Source organism: Rattus norvegicus, chromosome 7 (genome assembly GCF_021556685.1).
Source record: "Rattus norvegicus strain SHRSP/BbbUtx chromosome 7, alternate assembly SHRSP_T2T, whole genome shotgun sequence".
NCBI lineage: Eukaryota > Metazoa > Chordata > Mammalia > Rodentia > Muridae > Rattus > Rattus norvegicus.
In genome coordinates, this window is record NC_141540.1 from 13,309,324 (window position 1) to 13,333,604 (window position 24,281).

Genomic DNA, 24,281 nt, shown 5'->3' on the forward strand with positions numbered 1-24,281 from the left:
CTATCAGTGAAGAAAGAATAAAAGAATAATGTAAGATTTAAACAGGAACCCTCATTCTCTTGATGAACACCTCTTGGAATACAATGTATCAATTGTGCGTGGTAAATCATTTAGGTTCTCAATATTTTGCTTATTTTCTTTCTTTCATCATTTCATCTTTAATAATTTTTACCTGTGTAAGACACATCTGTGCTATGATGTACATGTGCCAATCAGAATACAACTTACAGGTGCTTATTCCCTTTTTCCTCTGAGCTTGAGAGATCAAACCCAGATGGTCAAGTTATATAGCACGTGCCTTCAAGTAGTGAGTGAACTCACTGGTCTGTATTCAAGTTTAAAAACTATTTATGTACAGGCTGTTGTGTGGGTGTGCACATGTCACAGCCCAAGTATTTAATAATCAGAGAAAAACTTGCATGAGTAACCTGAGAATAACCTCAGGTCATCAGGCTTAAACAGTAACCACCTTTACTCACTGAGAAAATTCTCTACCATTCGTTTTTGAGAAAGTGTTGAGAAGTATTTATTCCTCAGAATAGACATAACCAAGAAAAGAGATGGCAGTATATCATTTTCATTTGCAAAAAGTTTTATTATTCAACTATTGTATGTTCCTCTATCCTTGGATGATAAGTTGTATGCAACTTGAAAACAAGACAATATTTTAATGATGAAATGGTTCTATTAATTATACATGAGCACCAGTGAGATGGCTTAGTGACCAAAAGAAAAGTGCTTGGTGTTCAAGCCCTTACTGCATGTATTAGATCCATGGTGTTGCTCTCCATAGGAATTCTTTCATGCCTTTGAAGAAGACTCTAAGATGCAGAGGCATTATCGCACTGACTTCATCATAGGGTTTCTCTCCAGTGTGAGTTCTGTGATGAACTGAAGATTACGCTGATGTGACAAAGCTTTACTGCATCAGTTACACTCGTGGGGGTTCTCTCCCATATGACGCTTTCTGTGATTATGAAGACTAGTGTAATACGCAAAGGCTTGACCACATTCATTACATTCATACAGTTTCTCTCCAGTATGACTTCTTTCATGTCTATAAAGATTACTGCGATAGGCGAAGGCTTTACCACAATGAGTGCACTTATATGGTTTCTCTCCAGTGTGAGTTTTTTTGTGTTTTTGAAGATACCTGAAAATTGCAAAGGATTTACCACATTGACTACAATCATAGAGTTTCTCAAGAGTATGGTGTTTTTCATGATTTCGAAGATAACGACGACTTACAAAGGCTTTACCACATTGATTACATCTGTACGGTTTCTCTCCAGTATGAGTTCTTTCATGTATTTGAAGATCACACTTTAATTCAAAGGCTTTACCACATTGGTTACATCCATACGGTTTCTCTCCAGTATGATGTTTTTCATGATTTTGAAGACTAGTACGACTTGCAAAGGCTTTACCACACTGATTACATCCATAGGGTTTCTCTCCAGTGTGAGTTCTTTCATGTATCTGAAGACTGCTACGACGTGCAAAAGCTTTACCGCATTGATTACATACATAAGGTTTCTCTCCAGTGTGAGTTCTTTCATGTATTTCAAGACTGCTGCGCCGTGCAAAGGCTCTACCACATTCATTACATCCATAGAGCTTCTCTCCGGTATGATGTTTTTCATGATTTCGAAGACTACTACGGCTTGCATAGGCATTGCCACACTGATTACACTCATAGGGCTTCTCTCCAGTGTGTGTTTTATCATGTGCTTCAAGATTACTGCGATATGCAAAGGCTTTACCACACTGATTACATACATAGGGTTTCTCTCCAGTGTGAAGTATTTCATGTATTTGAAGATGACTGCGAGTTGAAAAGGCTTTACCACATTCATTGCAGTCATAGGGTTTCTCTCCTGTGTGAGTTCTTTTGTGTATATCAAGATTGCTGTGACGTGCAAATGCTTTACCACATTCACTGCAATCAAAAGGCTTCTCTCCCGTGTGAGTTCTTTCATGTATTTGAAGAGAACTGCGACTCGGGAAGGCTTTACCACAGTGACTACATTCATAGGGCTTTTCTCTAGTATGATTTTTTTCATGTTTTTGAAGACTACGGAAGTTTGCAAAGGCTTTACTGCATTGACTGCATTTATAGGGCTTCTCTTCCGTATTGATTCTTTCATATGTCTGAAGAAAACTCTTATGTGCAAAGGTACATTGCTTCTTGCCATGTCCCCAGTGCTCGCAAGGCTCATATCCACAATGACAAATGTTATACCTATTAAAAGAGAAATAACAAAAAAAGGTTTCACTCTGCATTCACATATGTGAACCTTTTCTCCCCCCACAGACATGTGCTATAGGGGTTAAGCCTTCTCCAGGACATCAACCTTCTTGTTCCCCCTAAACTGTTCCTCTCACTAAACTTTGGAAAGTCACTGTAAGTCTAGAGTGACACTAGCTTTCCTATGGACTGTTTGCTTATAAAAGACATACACTGGTCCCCTAATCAATGCTTTTTATGATACTTGAATGGGATGAAACTAAATGGATGGACAGTTCTACAACATGACTGTCAGGACTAAAATGGTGTCGTATGTTAAGATATTGGTTTTTTTGACTTGTTTCTTAGAGTAACACCTTGGAAACACAGGTCAGCTATCTGAAAATAAAGGACATAGTCTTATGACAATTTAAAATAACCAATATACTTAAATCTGTGCTTATTCCCACTGTTGCTTTTCTTTACAACTTCAGGGCACATTACAATTTCTTCAGGGACACTTTTGTATCAACTCACACATAACATTTACCTTCTGGGTCCTCTAGAACGTTGACAGTGTTCTTCAATGTTGCTGTCTTCCAATTTGTAGCCTAGAATATAATAACAGAAAATTTATATTATTGAATAGTATGCAAATTTTAAGTTCATATCTTTGGTAAACCTGAGAACCATGTCTGATCCTTCACCACATTCTTCCTCTGTCACAATAGAAACCACAGAAATGTAGAGCGCTTGCCTAGCGAGCGCAAGGCCCTGGGTTCGGTCCCCAGCTCCGGAAAAAAAAAAAAAAAGAAAAAAGAAAAGAGAAACCACAGAAATGACCAATAACCAAGAAACACTTGTCCCCTTATTTGAAAAGTGAAGGAAAACTCACATTCTTACCTATAGCAGTGAGGTTCCTGCATGTTTCTACCATCACATCTTTGTAGAGACTCTTCTGGGAAGGATCCAACAAAGCCCACTCTTCTGGAGAGAAGTTCACATGCACATCCTCATAGGTCACTGCATCCTAAAATAGCCCATACATATATCATGAAAATGGTGAGACTGACTGTATTGTAAATGTACATTTTCCCTAGACAATATTTACATAATTCTGGGTCTTTCACACATTTATTCCATATCACAGACATTCAAATGCAGTCTCCAAATCATTTTAGAAGGAAACAGAAAAGGAGGATCACCCCTCTCATTTCTGGGCCCACTGAATTCCATGGGGCATGCAAGAGAAATGACTACTAACAGACAATACAGAGAGACACTCAAGAAGATCAGAGCTATTGAGTATACATTAGCAAAGCTGTATCAAAATGCCTAACTTCAAAAGAGGATTGACAAGATAAACATAGTGATGCACACCTTTCATCCCAGACCTCAGGAAGCAGAGACATGTGGATCTTGTGGATCTCTGATTTCTAGAACAGGCTAGCCTACGCCATGATTCCATGACAGGCAGAGGTACACAATGAGACCCTGTCTCAAAGAAACAAAGGACAGAAAGCGCTCAAGAGCTTGCTTGAAATTCCTCCAAGGAGTTAAATATTCACTCTACTTCAATACTAGTTTATCAGAAAACTGGAGTGCCTCAGTTTACCAACGAAGGAATCCATTTTAATGTTACTGACTGACAGTTCAAAGAGTTCTCAAAAATATTAGCAAATAAATGTCTATCCAAAACAAAACCAAAAAGCATAGGGAAAAGAGACAGGTCAGCAGTTAAGAGCACATGTTGCTTTTGCAGAGAACCTAGAACAAATCCTAACACTCATTTGGAAATTCTCAACCATTAGTAACTCCAAATCAAGAGAATCCAATGCTCTCCTCTCATGTCAGAAAACACCAGATGCATAAACATTACACATCCATAAATATCTATATACATATATTTATATATATGCAAAAGACTCATGAACATTTATTAAAGACCAAAGATATATATACACAAAGGTAGCAAGACTGTTGAACTGCAATGTGACCATTCTGAAGCCTTCGTATTAATGCCATGCATGCGCGCCTTCCTGGCGACAAACAACACCCTCTGCCACGATTCCAAAGTGACTATGTGAGTCAAGCCCAGCACAAGAGCAACTGCTCAATAGGTACAAAACCTAATCCATCACCCAAAATATAAAATAAAAACATAAGGCTAGAAAATCAGCTTATTGAGGAGAAGCAATTGCTTCTAATTTATCTTATGTCTTTTTAGTGATGGTGTCTATAAAGGTATTAATGGTATGGCTACATAAGAAAGCAGGCTGCTCAGTTTAAACCAACAAAAAATATACAAAGAAGTGTGGGGAAGGTGAATATGGACAGCAGTTAAGCTCGTGACCCTGAGGACCCAATATAATCCCCCTATTCGGAAACAGATCATCAAAGATTTGAGTGAGATACAAAGACAAAAGAGGAATTCTGAGGTCAAGCAAATGAGACTTATCTTGAGTACTACCATTTTGTTTTGAGAATCCATTTTGATCATAAAGTGAAATTCAGTTTGAAAGACCTCCCCGAGGAGAGACACTCACTCAGTCACTCAGGATATTGGCGACCCCCAATCACCAGCTGGAGGCGATTCTTGATGCAATCAGCAAGAGGCTTTGCTTTTATTCAGCGTGCCAAGGCTCAACTTGTAACTCACGCAGGAGCAGAGGAGAGGAGCCCCAATCTGCATTGCACTCACATTTTTTAAGCATAAAAACTGCAGATGGGGAGGGGAGCAAGGGAATGCACCTGGTTGGCTCATTTAAACTTAAGCAAATATCAGCTTACCACAGCCGGGGTTCAGGGAACGGTCCCTGCCCCTCTGACAGCTCCAGGCCCTATCTCTAAATTTCCAAGAATCGTTTATCAAGTACCAGATGTCCTTGGCCAATGGCCCTCTTCCTAGAAAGTTTCAGAAAGTTCCCATAGCTTTGTAAAACCTTAGGGGCTTTTTCTTTTATTCTTTCAAGTTCAAGTTCCCAGGCTCTAGGGGAGATGAGGACCTTCCAGATAGCTGGCCAACTTTCTCCTTATTCCTCAAAACATAATGACTGTTCCTACTGAGAAACTGTAACTGTAGCTTGGCACAGATGAGCCACCACAACCACCTGGAGAGACTACCATACAAGCCAAGGATGAGAAGTGAACACAGGAGGACAGCTGTGTTCTCCACTCTGCAGGTCCTGTTCTTTTTCCTGGGCTAGGATGCAGCTCTGGGAGTCACACAGTGGTAGGTTTTGTCAAAGGAAGAATGCATAGGCCCACCCGTACTTTACAATTATTACTGGCTCTACGGATGGACAGTGTAAATCACCATCTCCCAAGGAAAGAGAACAGGAACCACCTTCATGTCTTCAGTTCTGCTTCACCAACAGCTCGGCTTCTCTTTATCGTCCATTTCTCTACCACCTATTTCCTCACTCCTCCTCTCCCATCACCACCACCTACTTACTCACATCCTGCCCCACCCAGACACAGTGCTGTATAGGCTCTTTCCGGTACCCCCCAGCTGTGGGGACACAAGTGTGAGACACAAGTGCAGGCCACAATGTTGTTGTCTCTACTGTACCTTTCCTAACCCAGGCAGCCAGACTTAGACAAAGCCATCTCTAAAGGCGGAATTGTACTTCTTTAATAACCTAGAGCAGAGACTCATTTTTCCTTAGAGCAGTACCTCTCTTCCTCTTGCTCCTTCATTTCCTGTGTGGCGATTCTTTTCAGAATACCCAAATAAACAATATTGAAGTTAGACACCAGCTAACCAGGATAAAAGATACAGTGCTATTTTCCTTAGAATAAAGTCCAAGTGCAGCCTCTGTCTAGGTGAGGAGCACAGGCACTAGATCAAGAGTAGAATTCTCTTTATCCAGACACTGCAATTACAGTGGCAGTCTCTTTCTTGGCCATCCTGAACTGACTCCTACACGACCACACAGAAAACAACATTAAGGATGAGTTAACACCAGTACATGAGCGGCAATCTGCCTAATCCACTTTTGAATACATGGGGCCACCAAAAAAGCCTATTTCAGTGTATTTAAAATATATCTTTGAGACCATAATTACTTCATTTGGCCTTCCCTTCTTTTCCCATGTACTCCTGGGAAAGCTCAAACACTCTGGCATAGTAGAGCAGACCAACATATTGGCCCTGGAGAACCCTGGAAAGAACCACCATGCTGCTGCCCACTGGTATTCCCCTACAAGGCCTTCCCAGGGACTTTCTGTGGCAAGGGCCACACAGGTGCAATGACTCACACTTCACAGGCCTTCCCAGCCCTGCCTCCCACCCCAGAGGCATACAGAGCCACTCTACTGCAAACTTGCATTTAAGTAGAAATTCTTCCAGCCTGCCAGAGCACTTTGTGTTTTTCCTTTAGGTGTAGGGTCTCTAGTATACACAGTCATTACACACTCAGTGTACAGTACAGCCACCTCTTCACCTCAGACCTAAGAAGTCCTACAGCCAACCTTAGGTCAACCTGAAATAGGAATAGCCATTAAAGCCATTCAAGAGAATAACAATTTATATTAGAACATACCAAGAAGGGGTTGGGGATTTAGCTCAGTGGTAGAGCGCTTGCCTAGCAAGCGCAAGGCCCTGGGTTCGGTCCCCAGCTCCGAAAAAAAAAAAAAAGAAAAAAAAAAAAAAAAAGAACATACCAAGAAAAACTAACACCATTTCTCTCAGGCTATACATGTTCAGCCAGAAAAACAACAGGCCAGTTAGGCAGGGCCACACCACTTTGCTCAGGTCTTCGGTTCTGGGTGAACTAGTGGAACTATACTAATGTGATTTCTATAAGAAAATTATTTATTATCCTGGTCTAAAGACCCTAAAAACAATGTTTATCAAGACGTTTATCAATCACCTCAAACTGATACCTGACTAATCAAGGATAATCCCAACTGCAGACAAAACTGGAAAACTTTCAACCTCATTTCTGCCACCTCCCTTTCTCTGCACTGACTACAAGACCTTACAAGTGGACTGTCTTGGCTAGAGTTTCTACTGCTCTATGACTATGGCAATTTGTATAAGGAACAACATTTAACTGGGGCTGGCTTACAGATTTGTTGGGAGTGATGCCCTTAAAAACCTCCATTATTGGTGTTAATATTATAAGAGTTAAGTAATACTATAATAATACTATAAAGTTAAGTATGACTGGGTTCATGGAAAATCCCCGGCCAGCTGCAGAAGACTAATACAAATCCGGTGGTCAGGATGCCCAGTGATATGACAAACCTGTGACCTTTCTGAGAAACCAACATCCTGTTGACATCAGCTGACCACGTGAGAACTGTGTCCTTGGCTTGTGTAGATGCTTCCCACTTCCCCCTCTCCCTGTTACCCCTGCTATGATATAAATTCAGCCTTGAGAAAAAAATAGTCACCTTGATCAGACTCTTGTCTAGGTGTCCTTCTTTGCGACTCTTGTCCCCAATTTTCTCCTAGGTGGTCCCCAACCTCCACTGACTGCCCTGGAGGCCCGGGCACAGGTTTATTGTTTCAGTCTATTATCATCAAGGAAGGAATCATGGAGGGTCCAGGCAGGCATGGTGCTGGAGGAGCTGAGAGTTCTACACCTCATCCAAAGGAAGCCAGGAGCACGGTTTTCAGGAAGCTAGGAGGAGGTCTCAAAGCCCACTTCCTCCAACAAGGCCACACCTCCTAATACTGCCACTTCCTCTAGGCCAAGAATATTCAAATCACCACACGGACAATTGATTCTGATTCCTACACAGGTCCCTCTGCATTTGAATCTCCCCAGGAAAGGCCTGGGCTCCATTAGGACACTCATTCCCTTGTCTCTTTTTCCTTCTCACTGACCTAAATAGCTTATACCCAGCACTGAGGAGCAGAGGCAGTTTTAGATGTTCAAAGGGATTCTCAATGACATCATGCAAGGCGACCCTGGCATACAATGCTGGATAGTTTTGTGTCAATGAAACACTGGCTGAACGGGGTTGGGGATTTAGCTCAGTGGTAGAGCGCTTGCCTAGGAAGCGCAAGGCCCTGGGTTCGGTCCCCAGCTCCGGGAAAAAAAAAAAAAAAAAAAAAAAAAAAGAAACACTGGCTGAAGAGATCCGAGAAGAGAAAACCTCAACTCAGAAAATGCCTCTATAAGATTGGGTTGTAGGGAGGCCTGAAAGGCATTTTAAAATGGTGATTAATGGGAAGGGACCAGCCCATTGTCAGTGGTGCCTTCCCTGGATTCTATAAGAAAGCAGGCTGAGAGCTGCAGAGATGGCTCAGCCATTAAGAGTTAAGCGCTAAGCGCTAGGGTTGGAGAGTGCTTGCCTAGCAAGCACAAGGCCCTGGGTTCGGTCCTCAGCTCCGGAAAAAAAAAAAAAAGAGTTAAGCGCTTCCAGAGGTCCTGAGTTCAAGTCCCAGGATCCACATGGTGGTTCACAACCATCTATAATAGGATCCAATGTCCTCTTCTGGTGTGTCTGAAGACAGCTACAGTGTACTCATATATAATAAATAAATAAATCTTGAAAGGAAGAAAGGAAGAAAAAAGGAAGAAAGAAAGAAAATAAGGACAGACAGACAGACGACAGGCTGGCCAGCCACCCAGACCCTATGGAGCAAGCCAGAAAGCAGCACCCTCCATGGCCTCTGCATCAGCTCCTGACTCCATGTTTTTTGAGTTCCTGTTCTGACTTCTATTAATGATGAACGGTGCTGCGGAAGTAAGTATAAGACAAATAAAACTCTTTTCTCCCTTGGTGATGGTGTTTCAGCCCAGCAACAGAAAACATTGCTGTGACAACTTGCTTTAAAAAATAAATGAATGAATAAGTACTTGAGGAAAATTGAATGAAGGTCTTAATAACTGAGAAACATGGATCAGAATCTGAACCAGTGCCCTGAGCAGACCTTGGGTGCTGGCTCTGCACCCACTCCCACAACACCCAGAGGAAGCCTGATTCCAGGTGCTCTAACATAACCGGGATCAGAGGCGCACTGAAACGCCCAGGATCCCAGAATCCCAGAATCATAGGCTCATGGAAACAGGTGAACTCCGGGGAGTTCTGACAAAACAAGGATCACAGGAAGGACAGGCTGCAGTCAGAGACAGCAAGGAAAGATAGCAGTAGATATTAACAGACGACGAGAGGCAATCATAAGAACCTAAGCAACAGAAACCAAGACTACTTGGTATCATCAGAGCCCAGTTCTCTCACTACAGCAAGTCCTGGATACCCCATCACACCTGAAAAGCAACATTCTGATTTAAAATCACATCTCATGATGATGATAGAGGACTATATAGGAAAGACATAAATGACTCCCTTAAAGAAATACAGGACAACACAGGTAAACAGGTAGAAGCCCTTAAAGAGAAAACGCAAAAATCCATAAAGAATTACAGAAAAACACAACCAAACAGGTGAAGAAATTGAACAAAACCATCCAGGATCTAAAAATGGAAATAGAAACAATGAAGAAATCACAAAAGGAGACAATCCTGGAGATAGAAAACCTAAGAAAGTGATCAGGAATCATAGATGCAAGCATCACCAACAGAATACAAGAGATAGAGGAGAAAATCTCAGGGGCAGAAGATACCATAGAAAACATCGACACAACAGTCAAAGAAAATACAAGAGGCAAAAAATCTCCTGGCCCAAAACATCCAGGAAATCCAGGAAACAATGAGAAAACTAAACCTAAGGATAATAGGTATAGAAGAGAATGAAGATTCCCAACTTAAAGGGCCAGTAAATATCTTCAACAAAATTATGGAAAATAACTTCCCTAACCTAAGGAAAGAGATGCCCATAAGCATACAAGAAGCCTACAGAACTCCAAATAGATTGGACCAGAAAAGAAACTCCTCCCATCACATAATAGTCAAAACACCAAATGCACAAAACAAAGAATATTAAAAGCAGTAAGGGAAGAAGGTCAAGTGACATATAAGGGCAGACCTATAAGAATTACACCAGACTTCTCAACAGAGACTATGAAAGCCAGAAGATCCTGGACAAATGTCATACAGACCCTAAGAGAACACAAATGCCAGCCCAGGCTACTGTACCAAGCAAAACTCTCAATTAACATGGATGGACAAACCAAAATATTCCATGACAAAACCAAATTTATATAATATCTTCACAAAAATCCAGCCCTACAAAGGATAACAGATGGAAAACCCAGCACGAGGAGGGAAACTACACCCTAGAAAGAGCGAGAAGGAACTGAACCACCAACCAAAGAGTACACAAGGAGAGACCCATGGCTCCAGTCCCATATGTAGCAGAGGATGGCATTGTCGGGCATCAATGAGAGAAGCTATTGGTTCTGTGAATGCTCAATGCCAGGGTGGGGAGGTGGGAGGGGATGGGTGGGAGAAGGTTGGGGGAGCATCCTCATGGAGGCAAGGGGCCGGGGGATGGGATGGGGGATGTCTGGAGTGGAAACTAGGAAAGGGTTACATCTAAATAAAGAAAATATCGGGGGCTGGAGAGATGGCTCAGCGGTTAAGAGCGCCCGACCGCTCTTCCAGAGGTCATGAGTTCAATTCCCAGCAACCACATGGTGGCTCACAACCATCTGTTAAGAGATCTGATGCCCTCTTCTGGTGTATCTGAAGACAGCTACAGTGTACTTATATATAATAAATAAATAAATCTTTAAAAAAAAAAAAAAGAAAATATCCAACAAAAGAAAAGAAAAAAGAAAATGAGAAACATTGGAGAACAGAAGGAAATAGAGATTAGGCACCGATCAATGTTCAAAACTGAAATTGTAAAAGTGACCCTGCAGTGGTCTGAATGAGAATGACCCCACGGGTCCCTGTGTTCGCCTGCTTGGTCATCAGGCAGTGACACTGCTTGAGAAGGATAAGGAGGTGTGGCCTTCTTGGAGGAAGTGTGGTCTTAAAGGAAGTATGTGACTGGGGACATGAGTTGGGTTGCAAAGGCCCAAGCTGGCCCATTGGCTTTCTCACTGCTGCCCGTGGATCTGGATGTAGAACTCTCAGCTCCTTTCCAGCACCATGTCTGTCTGCCATCATGCTGCATGCCATGGTGACAAAGGACCCTAGGGGCTTTCACCAGCCTTATACCCACCACCTCTGGTCAAGACTAGACCAAGTTCCACCTTCCACCTCAGGTCAAGGCTAGGCCTGGTTTCCATTCCCTACCCACAGTTCTCAGAATGTACTGACTGACCGTCACCTGAGTCTCTGCAAAGTCCCAGATAGAGTTCAAACGCACGTCCTATGCTTGCTAGCCAATACATTCAAAGGTCAATATGCTTAGTCAATAAGTTTGAACTGTAACCTTGCTGATGTAACTGTATCCCTAAAAAGTATAAAAACTGCTTGTTATAGCCATTTAGGGTCACCTTCTAGTTACTTGTCATGAGGGGCTGATTGAAGGTCAGAGAGATAAACCTCTTGCGTTTGGTTGCATTGAACTCTGTTCTCGTGTCTTACTTGGGGGGGAGAGGGGGTGTCTCCCGGTAGTTAAGACTCACTTTGAGCCTTACATTGGTGCATGGGTCGGGAAGCCAGACCCCCTATGAGGTCATGAGGAATGGTGGTTAGAGGAACAGCTCCAGCTTGATGTCAGGTACCAGGGCTGTCTGTATCCGCGCTGTCTGTATCTGTTGTCTGTCTTGCTTTGCTTGTGAGCATCTGTAAGTCTTAGAGGGCCTCTGGTCTGGTTCCGTCAAACTGCAGCTGGCAGACGTGCCTTAAGGTCGTGACACCAGGAGTCTGGAGGACTCAAGCCCACCTGCATGGAGGGAGTCGGGAGGATTCCGCTCCTTTCGGAACCTATTAAGACTCAATACCAGTGCATGTTGGCCAAGTCGCCTGATTACCTGGTTTCTGTGCCTGTGGCAGGGGTGAGATGTCTATGTGTTGATGGTCTTTCTCTGTGTTCTTGGAGTTAAGACTTCCACTGACGCCATTTTTGGACATGGGACAGACTGAATCTGCCCTATTAAACATCCTAGTTAACCACTGGAGGGAAGTTGGGGAAGGAGAAAACTTGTCAGTAGTAGTAAAGAAGAGCAGGTTAGTTACTCTCTGCTCCTCCAAGTGGCCCACCTTCAGAGTAGGGTGGCCACCTGTAAGGACCCTTGATTTGCAGGTGATCACAGCAGTAAAGGAAAGTCTTTAGACCAGGATCCCTTGGGCACCCAGACCAAGTACCCTATATAGTTACCTGGAAGGATCTAGTGGAGGACCCCTCACCCCCTCTTGGATAAAAGCTGGAGAACACACACACACACACACACACACACACACACACACACACACGCACACACGCACACACACTCACACATGGATAAAAGTATTTTTGTCTCCGAGATCTCGCAGGTCCTGGCCACAAAGGAGAAGAACCTGTTGAGACCAACGAGTCTGTAAAGAACAACATCCTCCAGGACCCTTCCACAGTGGATCTGCTGCTGATGGATCCTCCACCCCCTTACCCACTGCCATGGCCCCAGTTCCCACGGCCCCGCTCAAGTATCTCCCTTGAGCCCTCATCCAACATCCTGTTACCTGGCTCCCTTCCTCTGGTCCCAGCAAGGAGGGAGCATGGGGAAGGACGCTCAGAACTGGGACTGACCATGGGGACCTGGAACAAAAGGTCCACTTCACTTGATATAACAGTGGCCCTCCCCGCCCCCCCAGCCTACAGGCCCACAGATGAGGATTGCTATCAGGCCATGCAATGTTGACCTTTCTTTTCAGCCGACTTGTACAACTGGAAGGCCAACACCCACCCCTCTTTTCAGGTAACCCCGAGGGGCTGATTAATCACAGACTATTTTAGTAACTCCTCAGCCCTCCTGGGACGATATCCAACCACTCATGAGAGTGCTCTTCATGACCAGAGAGCGAGAGAGGATGATGCAGGAAGCCAGAGAGAATGTCCCCTCAGACACGGGGGCACCATCGATTGACCAGGAGGTCATCAACAGTGGATCTTCCCTGACTAGACCTGACTGGGATTTAATATGGCAGGAGGTAAGGAGCACCTGAAGGTCTATCACCAGACTCCATTGGCAGGTCTCAAGGGGGTTGCAGGATGACCCACAAATTTGACCAAGGTACGTGAAGTTAAGCAAGGACCAGAGGAGTCGCCCTCAGCCTTTCTAGAGCGGCTCATGGAGCATTCTGCCGATATACACACTATGACCCCAGCAGTGAGGAGCACAAAGTTTCTGTGACTTTGGCTTTCATAGACCAGGCTTGTAAGAAATAATCAGGAAAAAGCTTCAGAGGTTAGAGGGACCACAGGATAAGTCGTTATGGGATTTAGTGCAGGTTCCTGAGAAAATCTACTATAACAAGGAGACAGAGAAGGAGCAGAGAAAGAGAAAAGAAGATGAAAAGGAGATGAAAAAAGAAAATCGACAGAAAAGAATTTACAGAGAATCTTGACTACAGTACTTAGGAAAAGCAGAAAAGAGAGACTCCAACCAAAGAGGGACAGAAAACCCCTTGAAAGGACCAGCGTGCATATTACAAGGAGAGGGGCCACTGGGCCTGAGAGTTTCCCAACAAACAGAAGCTGGGGGCAGGAAATCCCAGGCCTTGGGAAAAGCACCCCCAAGTGGTGAAGGTGTTAGCCCTGGGGGAAGACAGCGACGAGGGGGGAGAGGGTTCGACCCCCTCCCCAAGCCCAGGGTAACCATGAAAGTGGAAAGGAAATCCACCCAATTCTTGGTGAATACCGGGGCCCAACACTCAGTCCTCCTCCAAGCTGATGGGCCAGCCTCCAGCAAAAAAACCTGTGGGTCCAAGAGGCCACTGCGACTAAACAGTATTCATGGACTACACGAAGAATTGTAGACCTGGGTGTGGGCCAGGTATCCCACTAGTTCATGGTGTCCCTGACTGCCCTAGTCCTTGCTCAGGAGAGATTTGCTCTCCAAAATGGGAGCTCAGATCGGAGACCGAGAGCATTAGGATACCGTCCACGCAAACGCCACCTATAGCCCAATTATAATCAGATTCACTCAGAAAGGCAAAGAGGCAACAAGATGGCTAAAGAGAAAAACGTGGGGACTCAGGTTGTACAAACTGTGGGATGATGGCCAAGGTGAGAGAAGAGGTAGCCAAACGGGAGAGAGAGAACAGTCAGGGCTGGTTCAAAGCTCGGTTTAACTCATCCCCTGGCTAACCACCCTCATCCACCTTGCTAAGACTCCTAAGTGTTCTGCTATTGTTGACCTTTGGACCCTACATATTGAACAAGCTGATAGCCTCCATAAAAGAGAGAACAGGTGCTGTACAGCTGATGTTCCTACACCAACAATATGAGACCCTGAGGATAGGACCTAAAGAAGATGAATTAGTCACCAGAGACCCTGAGCATAGCTCCAAGATTGGAGCTTGTACAAGGAAAAGGGGAGAAGGGGAGAATGAAGGACCCTTTCACCAGCCTTACACCCACCACCTCAGATCAAGATTAGGCCAAGTACCAGCTTCCTACCTCGGGCCAAGGCTAGACCAAGTTCCATTCTCCACCCACAGTTCTCCGGAAGAGCAGGGATATTCTTGAAAAACCGCAGAATGTACTGACTGAGAGTCACCTGACCCTCTGGTCCCAGATAGAGTTCAAACGCATGTCACATGCTTGCTAGTCAATAGATCCAAAGGTCAATATGCTTAGCCAGTAAGTTTAAACTGTAACCTTGCTGATGCAACCTGTACCCTTAAAAAGTATAATGGCTTGTTATAGCCATTCAGGGTCGCCTTCTAGTCACTTGCCATGAGGGGCTGATTGAGGGTTGACCCCAATGCTCTGGAAAAATAAACCTCTTGCATTTGCATCAAACTCAGTCCTTGTGTCCACTTGGGGGTACGGGGGGGGGCGTCTCCCGGTAGTTGAGACTCACTCTAAGCTTTACAGATTGAATCTCTGAAAGGGTCAGCAAGCCTCGACTGTTTTTCTCTGTAAGACTTGCTATGGTCACGGTATCTCTTCACAGCAATAAAATACTGATTAAGATGGAAGCTGGGGGGGGCTGGAGAGATGGCTCAGCGGTTAAGAGCACCCGACTGCTCTTCCAGAGGTCATGAGTTCAATTCCCAGCAACCACATGGTGGCTCACAACCATCTGTAAAGAGATCCGATGCCCTCTTCTGGTGTATCTGAAGACAGCTACAGTGTACTTATATATAATAAATGAATAAATCTTTAAAAAAAAAAAAAAAAAAAAGATGGACGCTGGTACCAGGAAGGAGGGCATTTCTCTGAAAGGTCAGAGTATGCTTGCTGGAGGAGGGCTTTGTGCATTGTGTATTTACCTGCTCATTTCTTTGCCCCAAGATCTGGTTACAATCTGGACACTTTGTCATGACAATTGGACCATCCCTGTATCAACATTAAAGAATGTTCCCTAATTATCTTTGATTGGTTAATAAAAGGTTGAACAGCCTTTCCTCAGCAGAGGAAAGAGGTAGGACTGGACTTCCAATCTGAGCCATGAGTCACGGAAGGCAGTAGGGCTGAGCACGATATATTAGGATGGCCTAAAGACCATTCTTGCGATGTTTTGGTGAATAATGTGGCTGCTTTCTAACCTTGTTCAAACAAAAAAATCCACATGAAGCTAAAGTGAAGACTTTGGATTAAAGGCACTAGCAGAGGAGATTTCAATACAGCCAAGTACTGGCTCTCTCTCATACGGTTACTAGCGGTTACTGACAGTTACTCTTATGCAGATTTATAATGAAAAGGAGCAAGGAAAGAAATAAAATGTATAATTTGAGGAGAAAAGGAGCAACAGGATGTACAATGGACATAAGTCAAGGCACAATCAGATGAATAGTTTAATGAAAAGTCTGATGGTAAACGGAATAAAGGGAGTGGTTACTTCAGGTCAAGATCCCACCTAATTTGCAAAAAAGGAATTAAAGAAAAGCTTAGGCAGTGAAAAAAAAAAACATTAACAAGGGGTTGGGGATTTAGCTCAGTGGTAGAGCGCTTACCTAGGAAGCGCAAGGCCCTGGGTTCGGTCCCCAGCTCCGAAAAAAAAGAACCAAAAAAAAAAAACATTAACAAGAGAAAGCTAATACAAAAGGAACTAAAGAAAAGGAAGAAGTTCTGTCACCAGCAAGCAGCAGAACCTGGCAGCTTCAGCCACATGGTTCTAATTTTCAAGTCAAGGATACAAGGGATTATGGGATTTCTCTCCATGACTAAGAAAAGCCTCTGAGAACAGACCTATGTCAAGGGTATCTTTGCATGGAGGCTCAGAGAGGCCATTGCATGAAGCTGGAAAAATGAAACCTCAATTGCCCTGAGGACCACAACAGGGAATGAAACCGGCATAAAACAGATGTTGTAATAAACAAGCCTGAAAGAAGTTTGTGATCTTAAGAGCGCTCTGACATCAGACATGGACAAGCAGACAGTGGGGTTTGCTCAGCTGGTTTTGGTCTTACTTTGGTCTAACGCACACTGTGTTCCCTTTCCTCTTTTGGAATGGTAATGTATATCCTGTGCCATCGCATGTTGGAAATATGGGACTGCTTTTTTATTTTGAATTTACTAAGATTACAATTGAGAGATTTCATGAACCTCAGGAGACACTTTGGAATTTTTGAAGTTATATTGTAAGGGTCAGAGAATCAGCAAAGAATGATACCCCAGACTGTGGTGTTTGCTTTGTTTGGTGTGAAACTTAGAGTCCCAGCATTACCAAGCATTCTTGTTTGATCCCAAATGAGGGAAGAGGGGACACTGAAAATGACAAACAATGGGCATCTGAAGGAGCAGGAATTCGAAGAAACCACTGTAACCGTATAAGCTGGTAGATTCTAGAAAGCTATCATTAGGCCAGAAAACTATATGTCTAACCAAATAAACCAATAATCTATTTTTTGTATTAGTATATAATCATAACTTGTATTAATATTGTAATTTTGGATTGTTCACACACTAATAAACATGTCATGGTAGGTGAGAGAAAAAAAGGAGAATGATACCCCAGACTTCAGTAGTTTGCAAAAGCAGTTTACTCAGCAGAATTTCCTCCATGCAGGGGTCTCTGCATTCAGGAATGAAGACCCCGGTGGACTCTCAGGCCCAGCTTTTACTGTCAGTCAGGGAGCATCCAGGGAGGAGTGTGCCTTGGACCTTGACTGGTTAGCTCTATTCTCGGGGTCTGACTGGTTCCATTAGTCGGTTAGGCTCTGGAGACTTCCCAGGGGGTGCTTACTCATCCTCGCTGCAGGCCAGAGGACGAGGCATCCTCGGATTGGCTGCCTGTGGCTGTGGAAGGCTGACCACAGGTTCCTGGATCCAGATTTTCATTTCTAGGAAATGGCGACTTAGGCCGACTCTCCTGAACTATCAGTCTGCAGCCTGTCAAGGAATCGGCCTGGCTCTGGTTAATTCAGTCCTCTCAATATTGAGTCCACTTTGCATTCTGATGTGGTCACCAGCCTAAGGGAGCCAGGAAGTGGAATGTGGAGGATTGGATAAGAAAGACTCCCATCATGTCTGAATGCTTGGTCATGAGGGAGTGCCAATGCTTGAGAAGGAGAAAGAGGTGTGGTCTTATAGAAGGAAGTGTGTGTACTTTGAGGTTTCAGGGACCCAAGGCAGACCCAGTGGCTTTCTCTCCTCCTGATGCCTGCAGAAGTAGATCTGCAGTAGATCCAGAAGTAGAACCCCCAACTACACTGAGTGCCTCTATGCCGCCATGCTCCTCACCAGGCTGACAATGAAATCATCCTCTATGACTATAAACAAGCCTCAATTAAATGCATCCCTTTATAAGAGTTCCCATGTGTTGTCTCTTCATAGCAATAAAACACTAAGTGTCTTAGTTAGCGTTTCCATTGCTGTGAAGCGACATCATGGCAACTCTTATGAAACAAAACGTCTAATTGGGGATGGCTTACAGTTCCAGAAATTTAGTCCATCATCATCTTGGCAAGGAGATGGCAGCATCCAGGCAGATGTGGTGCAGGAAAAGAACCTGATTGTTCTAGGTCTTGATTTGCAGTGAGAAGAAGAGGGGGACTATGTCACACTGGCCGGACTTGTACAGACAAAAGACCTCAAAACCTGCCACCACAGGGACACACTTCTTCCAATGAGGCTACCCCTCTTAAAGTGCCTCTCCCTATGAGCCAAGCATTCAAACACATTACCTATGGGAGCCAGGCCTACTCAAACCACCACACTAAGCCAGATGTCAAAACTTGGCTTTTGAGAGCGATTGTTAGAAGCCTAAAGAACACTCGGGTATACTGACTTTAAAACAGTTCTCTCCTGGTAGAGGGAATGCCATCAATTAGAGACTATGAACGGCCATGTGTAAAATGTTAGCTGCTGAGTGCTGGAAGCTGACACACAAACCAAAACCAAATGCCCTGCGTCTCTCACCACACCAAAGAGACCCAACCGGGCTTGCACTCACCCAATGAGAGGTGCCCAGTTGGAAATTTCATTGGCCCAAGGGAACCTCCCCAAATTGTACACCCACCAATTTGGTTTGCCTTCATTCATACAGTATAAATTAATGCATGTGGGGCAGCGGGCAGTGAAAGGTACCCTGGTTCCTGGTCGAGACAGGTTTAATCCCCGGGGAACCCTAAAAGGGACGGCAGGTGTATTCCCAGTCTCCCAGATCAGTGCCTCACTAACCGCAGTCCCCACAAACCTCTGTAGAGAGGTTTGAGACAGACCAGTCACGAAGAGCAATGACCCAAGCCCCTCCTCCACAGGTGGGGATGTGACCACAGGTTATATAGGCTCAAGACAGAGCAGTCATAGAAACAGGACCATGCCCCCGGATATGTAGATGAGGTCTTACCCACCCAAAAAACTATTTAACTGTTGTGTTCAGAATTAAAGGTGGCTGGAATTATTCCATCATACGAGAGCTTCTGTCATAAGAGCTGTAACACCGCCGCCTAGGGAAAAGATCTGCTCTCCCCAAAATCACAGCCAGAAGCTCCTCTGCACCCCTCGCCGGCTAGTCAGCCTCCTGCTGGTTCAGCCCAGCTTGAGCTACTGAGATGGTGAGCAGCACTGCAAAGGAGCAGGCCTGGCAGCTGGGGGCACCAAAAGCTGCTCCCCCTCCCTGCCCGAGTTCTCTCTTCCCTCGCCCAAACCTGAGCACCTAGCCGGGCAAAAGATAGCTGTGTAGAGCGCCAGGCGCCAGAGCCCTACAAATGCATGCTGGGAAAGTTTGCAGAAAGCCACTCACCTGCCATTTCAGACCCCTGTAGCTCACTGACTTACACAAGCCCAACTGTAACCCAGCTCTTGCCTAGACTGTTTCCCCTGCACTGTACACACAGTAAACTTTTCTTTCCTTCTATTCTGGTCTCAAGGGAGAAGCCATGCTCCACACACAACTCTTTTCCTGTTACTGATAGGGACAGCTCACTACATGAGTCACATAGATATTTTTTTAGAACTGTGTGGTGCTACAAACCATTAACCCAAAAATTGAGGAGATTGGCTCAGAAAGGCAGTAAGGCCTGGGTAGCCACACAGTGGGATGAAGGAAAACTGAGTCAACATGGGAGACCTTAGTGTAAAGATATATTTCTGAAAGCCTAGAAGTGAAGCTGTTCTGAAATTAATGTGCCTGCCCAATGTGAAAACACACCACACACTTACAGATTAGTAAAGAAAAATGTCTTTATAATAACAAGTTCCCAGCTCTGGCCAACAGATTTTGCTCTTAAATTACTATAAACCAGAGGCTTCTGCATTTCATATTTGCTGTCAAGCCAGTAAATGCCACTTACTCCCTGTGGGGGGGTTGAATACATCGACTAGGACCTTTAGCTTACTGGAGTAGGTGTGGCCTTGTTGGAGGAAGTATATCAGGGGGATGGGATGCTCGGGTGTAGCCAGTCTTTGCTACTTTGTAGGTTCTTTTCTGGCTTCCACCCTTCTCCACCTCTTTGCTTCCCTTTCAACCCAGAACATTAGAGGGGAGAGAAAGGACAGAGGATGAAAGGGAGTCATTTCCATTAAGAGAGAAAGAAGGACAGAGGTGAAAAGGAGTCATTTCCATTAGGAGAGAAAGAAGAACAGAGGGGAAAGGGAGTTATTTCCGTTAGGAGAGAAAGGAGGACGGGAGAAAGGGAGTCATTTCCCTTAGGAGAGAAAGAAGGACAGAGGGGAAAGGGAGTCATTTCCCTTAGGAGAGAAAGGACAGAGGGGAAAGGGCGTCATTAGCGATAGGCTACTTTCTGCTGACTGGGGCATCAGATTCTTTGGAGCACGTTCTTTGATCTTCAGAATCAGAATATCTACTTTCTTCTAATCATCTCTTGGTGCTCAACTACTTGGCCAACTGTGATACACTGTAACCAAGCATCAAGCAGCCACGCACCTCTGGAGGCCCTAGCATTTATGTCTTTCCAGACGGAAACTGTCTGCTGCTGCCAAGACCACACCCCTGCTAGCCCATGAGGCAATCCTAGACACCTACTGTGAAGCAGTCCCATATCCCCACCTTTCTGTATATTTGAAAAGAAATCAAAATTACACAACTCACACTAGACTCAAGCCAGGCCTAGTGTCTCTGTTCTTGCTGCCTGCTGATGTGGACTGAGACCAGTCACAGAGTGTCTGCCTGTGTGCCACCATACTCCCCACAGTGAAGGCAATGGACTAATCCTCTGAGATGGTAGCAATAGTTCCTTTACATGAGCTCCCATGGCCTGCAAGGGGCTCACTTTGCACTGTAGAAGCATCACCTGCCAATAAAAAACTGATTCAACTATTAGCTGAGGCAGGAAATGGGAGGTTGGAGTTCTAGTGGCATGGAGGATTCTGGGAGAGTCAGAGGAAGAGATTCACCACAAACTATGAGAAAAATGCTCCCAGAAAATTGAAGAGAGGTAACAAGCCATGTGGCACTCGTAGAATAAAATGAATAGGATAATTAAGTTACCAGCTAGTCAAGGAATGAGACAAATCTTACGGCCTAATCATTTACTCATGAATAATAAAGTCTGAGTCATTATTTTTGGGAGGTCAGGCAAGGACAATTTACAAATGGTACCAACTACAATGTTCATGGTGTCTCTTCGCAGCAGAACTTTGACTAAGCTGTTGCACTGATCTCATGGCTGAAATTGTTTTCCGATACAACTCAAAACCACCTGCCCAGGGTGGCACCAATAAGCATGAGATGGGCATTTATTACATCAAGCATTAGTCAAGAAAATACCCTATGCATTTATCCACAGGCCAGTCTGCTCTGCTGTGTCAGGCTAACCAAACCCAACCAGTATGCCTCCGAGTCATCTCCATCAATAAAAGACAGACCTTTGTGCACACCTCAGTTACCTGAACACTCAGATCTCACTGTGTGTATGTGTGTACACACTCGGTAAAGTTTGAAAGTCTGTCAAGATTAGGACTGGACACATGGCTCAGCAGTAAAGACCACATACTGCTCTTGCAGAAGACCTGGGTTTGTTTGCCAGCATTAGCATGGTAGCACAAAGTTATCCCCAGATCCCGGTAGAGGACATCTAATGGCCTCTTCTGTCTTCTACGGGTGCCAAACACTCAACGGATGAACACACATACATGGAGGCAAAACACTCATGCATAGGAAATAAAGTTGGTAAACTGAAAATATGGACCTCCATATCTCTTATACATCACCATTGATAAAGTAGCCAGAAATATACAGAAATGGGACAAATACCTGTAGCCAAATCTGTAACATTGTAATTTAAAGAAGCAAGGAACTCAATCAAAGGAGAGGAACTGCAAGATTGTAGACAAGAAGTCTCAGTATTATTTCAGTACACATCTGAGCTAAGAAACATCCAAAAAACAGTCTAACAATTTCTGCAAAGAACAACAGAAAACCGATGACAAAAGGTAATCATGAACGAAAACATGAGCAACACAAGACTGAACAGACAGCACAGTGGCACCATCTGACTTCAAAACTCCCCTACACCTGCAATAAGACTGTGCTGTTGAGAAAGAATAGAGATCAGCAGACATGAGAGCACTCAGAACAAAATCATAATTAATATTGGGTCAATTTCGCCAACTTGAGCCAGGAAACAGTGAGGCTGGCCTTCCTGACACACGTGACTGGACTCCCGCGGCATCTACATGCGACTGTGTTAATAAGGCAGACTTTAAACCTGCGCAGAGTTAACTGCAGACGGATCCTACACCTTAATGTCAAGGGCCATGGGAAGAACTTCTAGAAGACACCAGAGAAACTAGAGCTCCGCCAGTCAGCAATCCACCTATCCTGATGACGAAGGCAACGCGTGCGTGAGCGCTGAACGTGACGTAAACACTTTCCAAGCACCAATTCCCGCCTCCCAGGCTACGCGCAGGCGCAGTCAGGGGAACTAAGTCGTTGAGAGGTTCCGCTTCCGCCTAGGAGGGGCAGAGACTCCGGGAACAAACGGAGTCACACCGGGCGCTGCGTCTCACCGCCGGTTCCCGCACCCCGGTCAATCTCACACGGGCTCCAGCGGATCCTCCCCGTGTGGGAACGGCGGCCCCACTCACCATGGCGCGGATTCCCAGCTCGCCCGCTCTCCTCACAGCTCCCAGCAGCCAGACTCAGCGCAACGCACGGGACACACTAGAGCCTTCCTCAGACTCGCAGTCAAACGGGCCAATGGCGGACCGGAAGTTTCCGCCTCCACTCTGATTGCAAGCCCGCCTCGAGGCCCTGATTGGCTAGTGACGCCTGAGTGACAGGAGATTTGCCTTAGAGACAGAGTGGCTCTCAGGGATTTAACACAGTGATTCCCAGCCTTGGGCTCCCCACCAGGCACGGACCTGCAGAGATTGACTGTACAACTTGCGCCCCCACTGCAAAGTCGTCGCTGCACTATTTCTGCACACAGTAGGCACTTATTCGGGTAGGCATAGGGTGTCTAGTACACACAGATGGTTACTTTGTGCACTGTGTGATCCTCCTGCTCACAAATGAAACGACACCCAGCCCATTCAGGTCAAATTTAAGCCACCGAACTTGATATTCACCAGGCATCAGCAATTCCAATAAGGCACACTTAGGATTGCTCGCTTCTCTCTCAGCTATACACTGTTGGCCAAATATTAACTTTCCCAGCCTTCTGTGGTGGCAATGGCCTTTCATGCCACCTTTTGGGAGGTGGAGGGAGGGCATTAAAAGTTTAAACCAGGGCTAAAGAGATGGCTCAGTGGTTAAGAGCACTGAGTGCTCCTCCAGAGATCATGAGTTCAAATCCCAGCAACCACATGGTGACTCACAGCCATCTGTAATGTGATCTGATGCCCTCTTCTGGTGTGTCTGAAAACAGCTACAGTGTACTTATATAAATAAAATAAGTTTTAAAGGGGGGGGGGCCCCGCTGGAGAGATGGCTCAGTGGTTAAGAGCACTGTCTGCTCTTCCAGAGGTCCTGAGTTCAATTCCCAGCAACCACATGGTGGCTTACAACCATGTATAATCAGATCTGGTGCCCTTTTCTGGCCTGCAGGCATACATGTAGGCAGAAAGCTGTATGATGTAGACATAATAAATGTTAAAAAAAATAAAATAAAATAAATTTAAAAATAAAAAGACTAAACCAGCTTAATCTGAGACTGGAAATGCCCAAAATTAAGGTCCCCAAACGAGAGGTTCCAGGGTGACAACCTGGGATGGAAAGATGATGGAAAAATAGCTGGCATTGCCAGTTAGTGATTGTGCACTCCTTTAACCCCAGCACTCATGAGGCAGAGGCAGAAGGACTGCTGTGACGTTGACGCTAGAGTGAATTACAGGATAGCCAGGGCTATACAGAGAAATCCTATCGCAAAAAGAGAGAGACAGAGACAGAGACATAGAGAAAAAGAACAAGAGAGAGAAAATAAGAAGATTAAGTTAGTTTGGCATCAGTAGGTCTTCCCTAAGCTGATCATGCTCCTCCTTGTCAAACCACTGTCCAGGAATCCAGTCATTTAAGGAGAAATCGAATGCTGTGAGAACACGCCAAGAAACAAGACAAGACTCTTGGGCCCTCAGTGTATTTGTGTCCTTCCCTCGGTTATGTGATAGGAGTGAAATTACTTCAGATTAT

General features: G+C 44.8%; 1 protein-coding gene across 5 annotated transcripts; it reads right to left on the minus strand.

The window, feature by feature from the left end:
* Window positions 1-574: 574 nt before the first annotated feature.
* On the minus strand, window positions 575-22,852 carry Znf57l (zinc finger protein 57 like). 5 transcript variants are annotated; one of them, XM_087555201.1, is made up of 5 exons: window positions 22,739-22,852; window positions 3,608-3,721; window positions 3,123-3,257; window positions 2,778-2,838; window positions 575-2,242 (listed from the first exon to the last, which is right to left on the minus strand). In XM_087555201.1, the coding sequence occupies exons 3-5, from the start codon at window positions 3,162-3,164 to the stop codon at window positions 1,326-1,328; spliced, it is 1,020 nt and encodes a 339-aa protein (XP_087411327.1). In that variant the 5' UTR covers window positions 3,165-3,257; window positions 3,608-3,721; window positions 22,739-22,852; the 3' UTR covers window positions 575-1,325. The 5 variants fall into 5 exon arrangements, with proteins under 5 accessions (XP_087411327.1, XP_087411326.1, NP_001132959.1 ...); XM_087555200.1 differs by lacking the exon at window positions 3,608-3,721; NM_001139487.1 differs by lacking the exon at window positions 3,608-3,721 and having other exon boundaries at window positions 3,131-3,257; window positions 22,739-22,846.
* Window positions 22,853-24,281: the final 1,429 nt, after the last annotated feature.

What these genes read in the sequence shown, in the direction of transcription:
- Znf57l (NM_001139487.1), bottom strand. An exon ending in CAGGAACCTCACTGCTATAG is followed by an intron (nt 2,839 to 3,130) that starts GTAAGAATGTGA and finishes ATTATATTCTAG; the next exon opens with GCTACAAATTGGAAGACAGC. An exon ending in CGTTCTAGAGGACCCAGAAG is followed by an intron (nt 2,243 to 2,777) that starts GTAAATGTTATG and finishes CTCTTTTAATAG; the next exon opens with GTATAACATTTGTCATTGTG.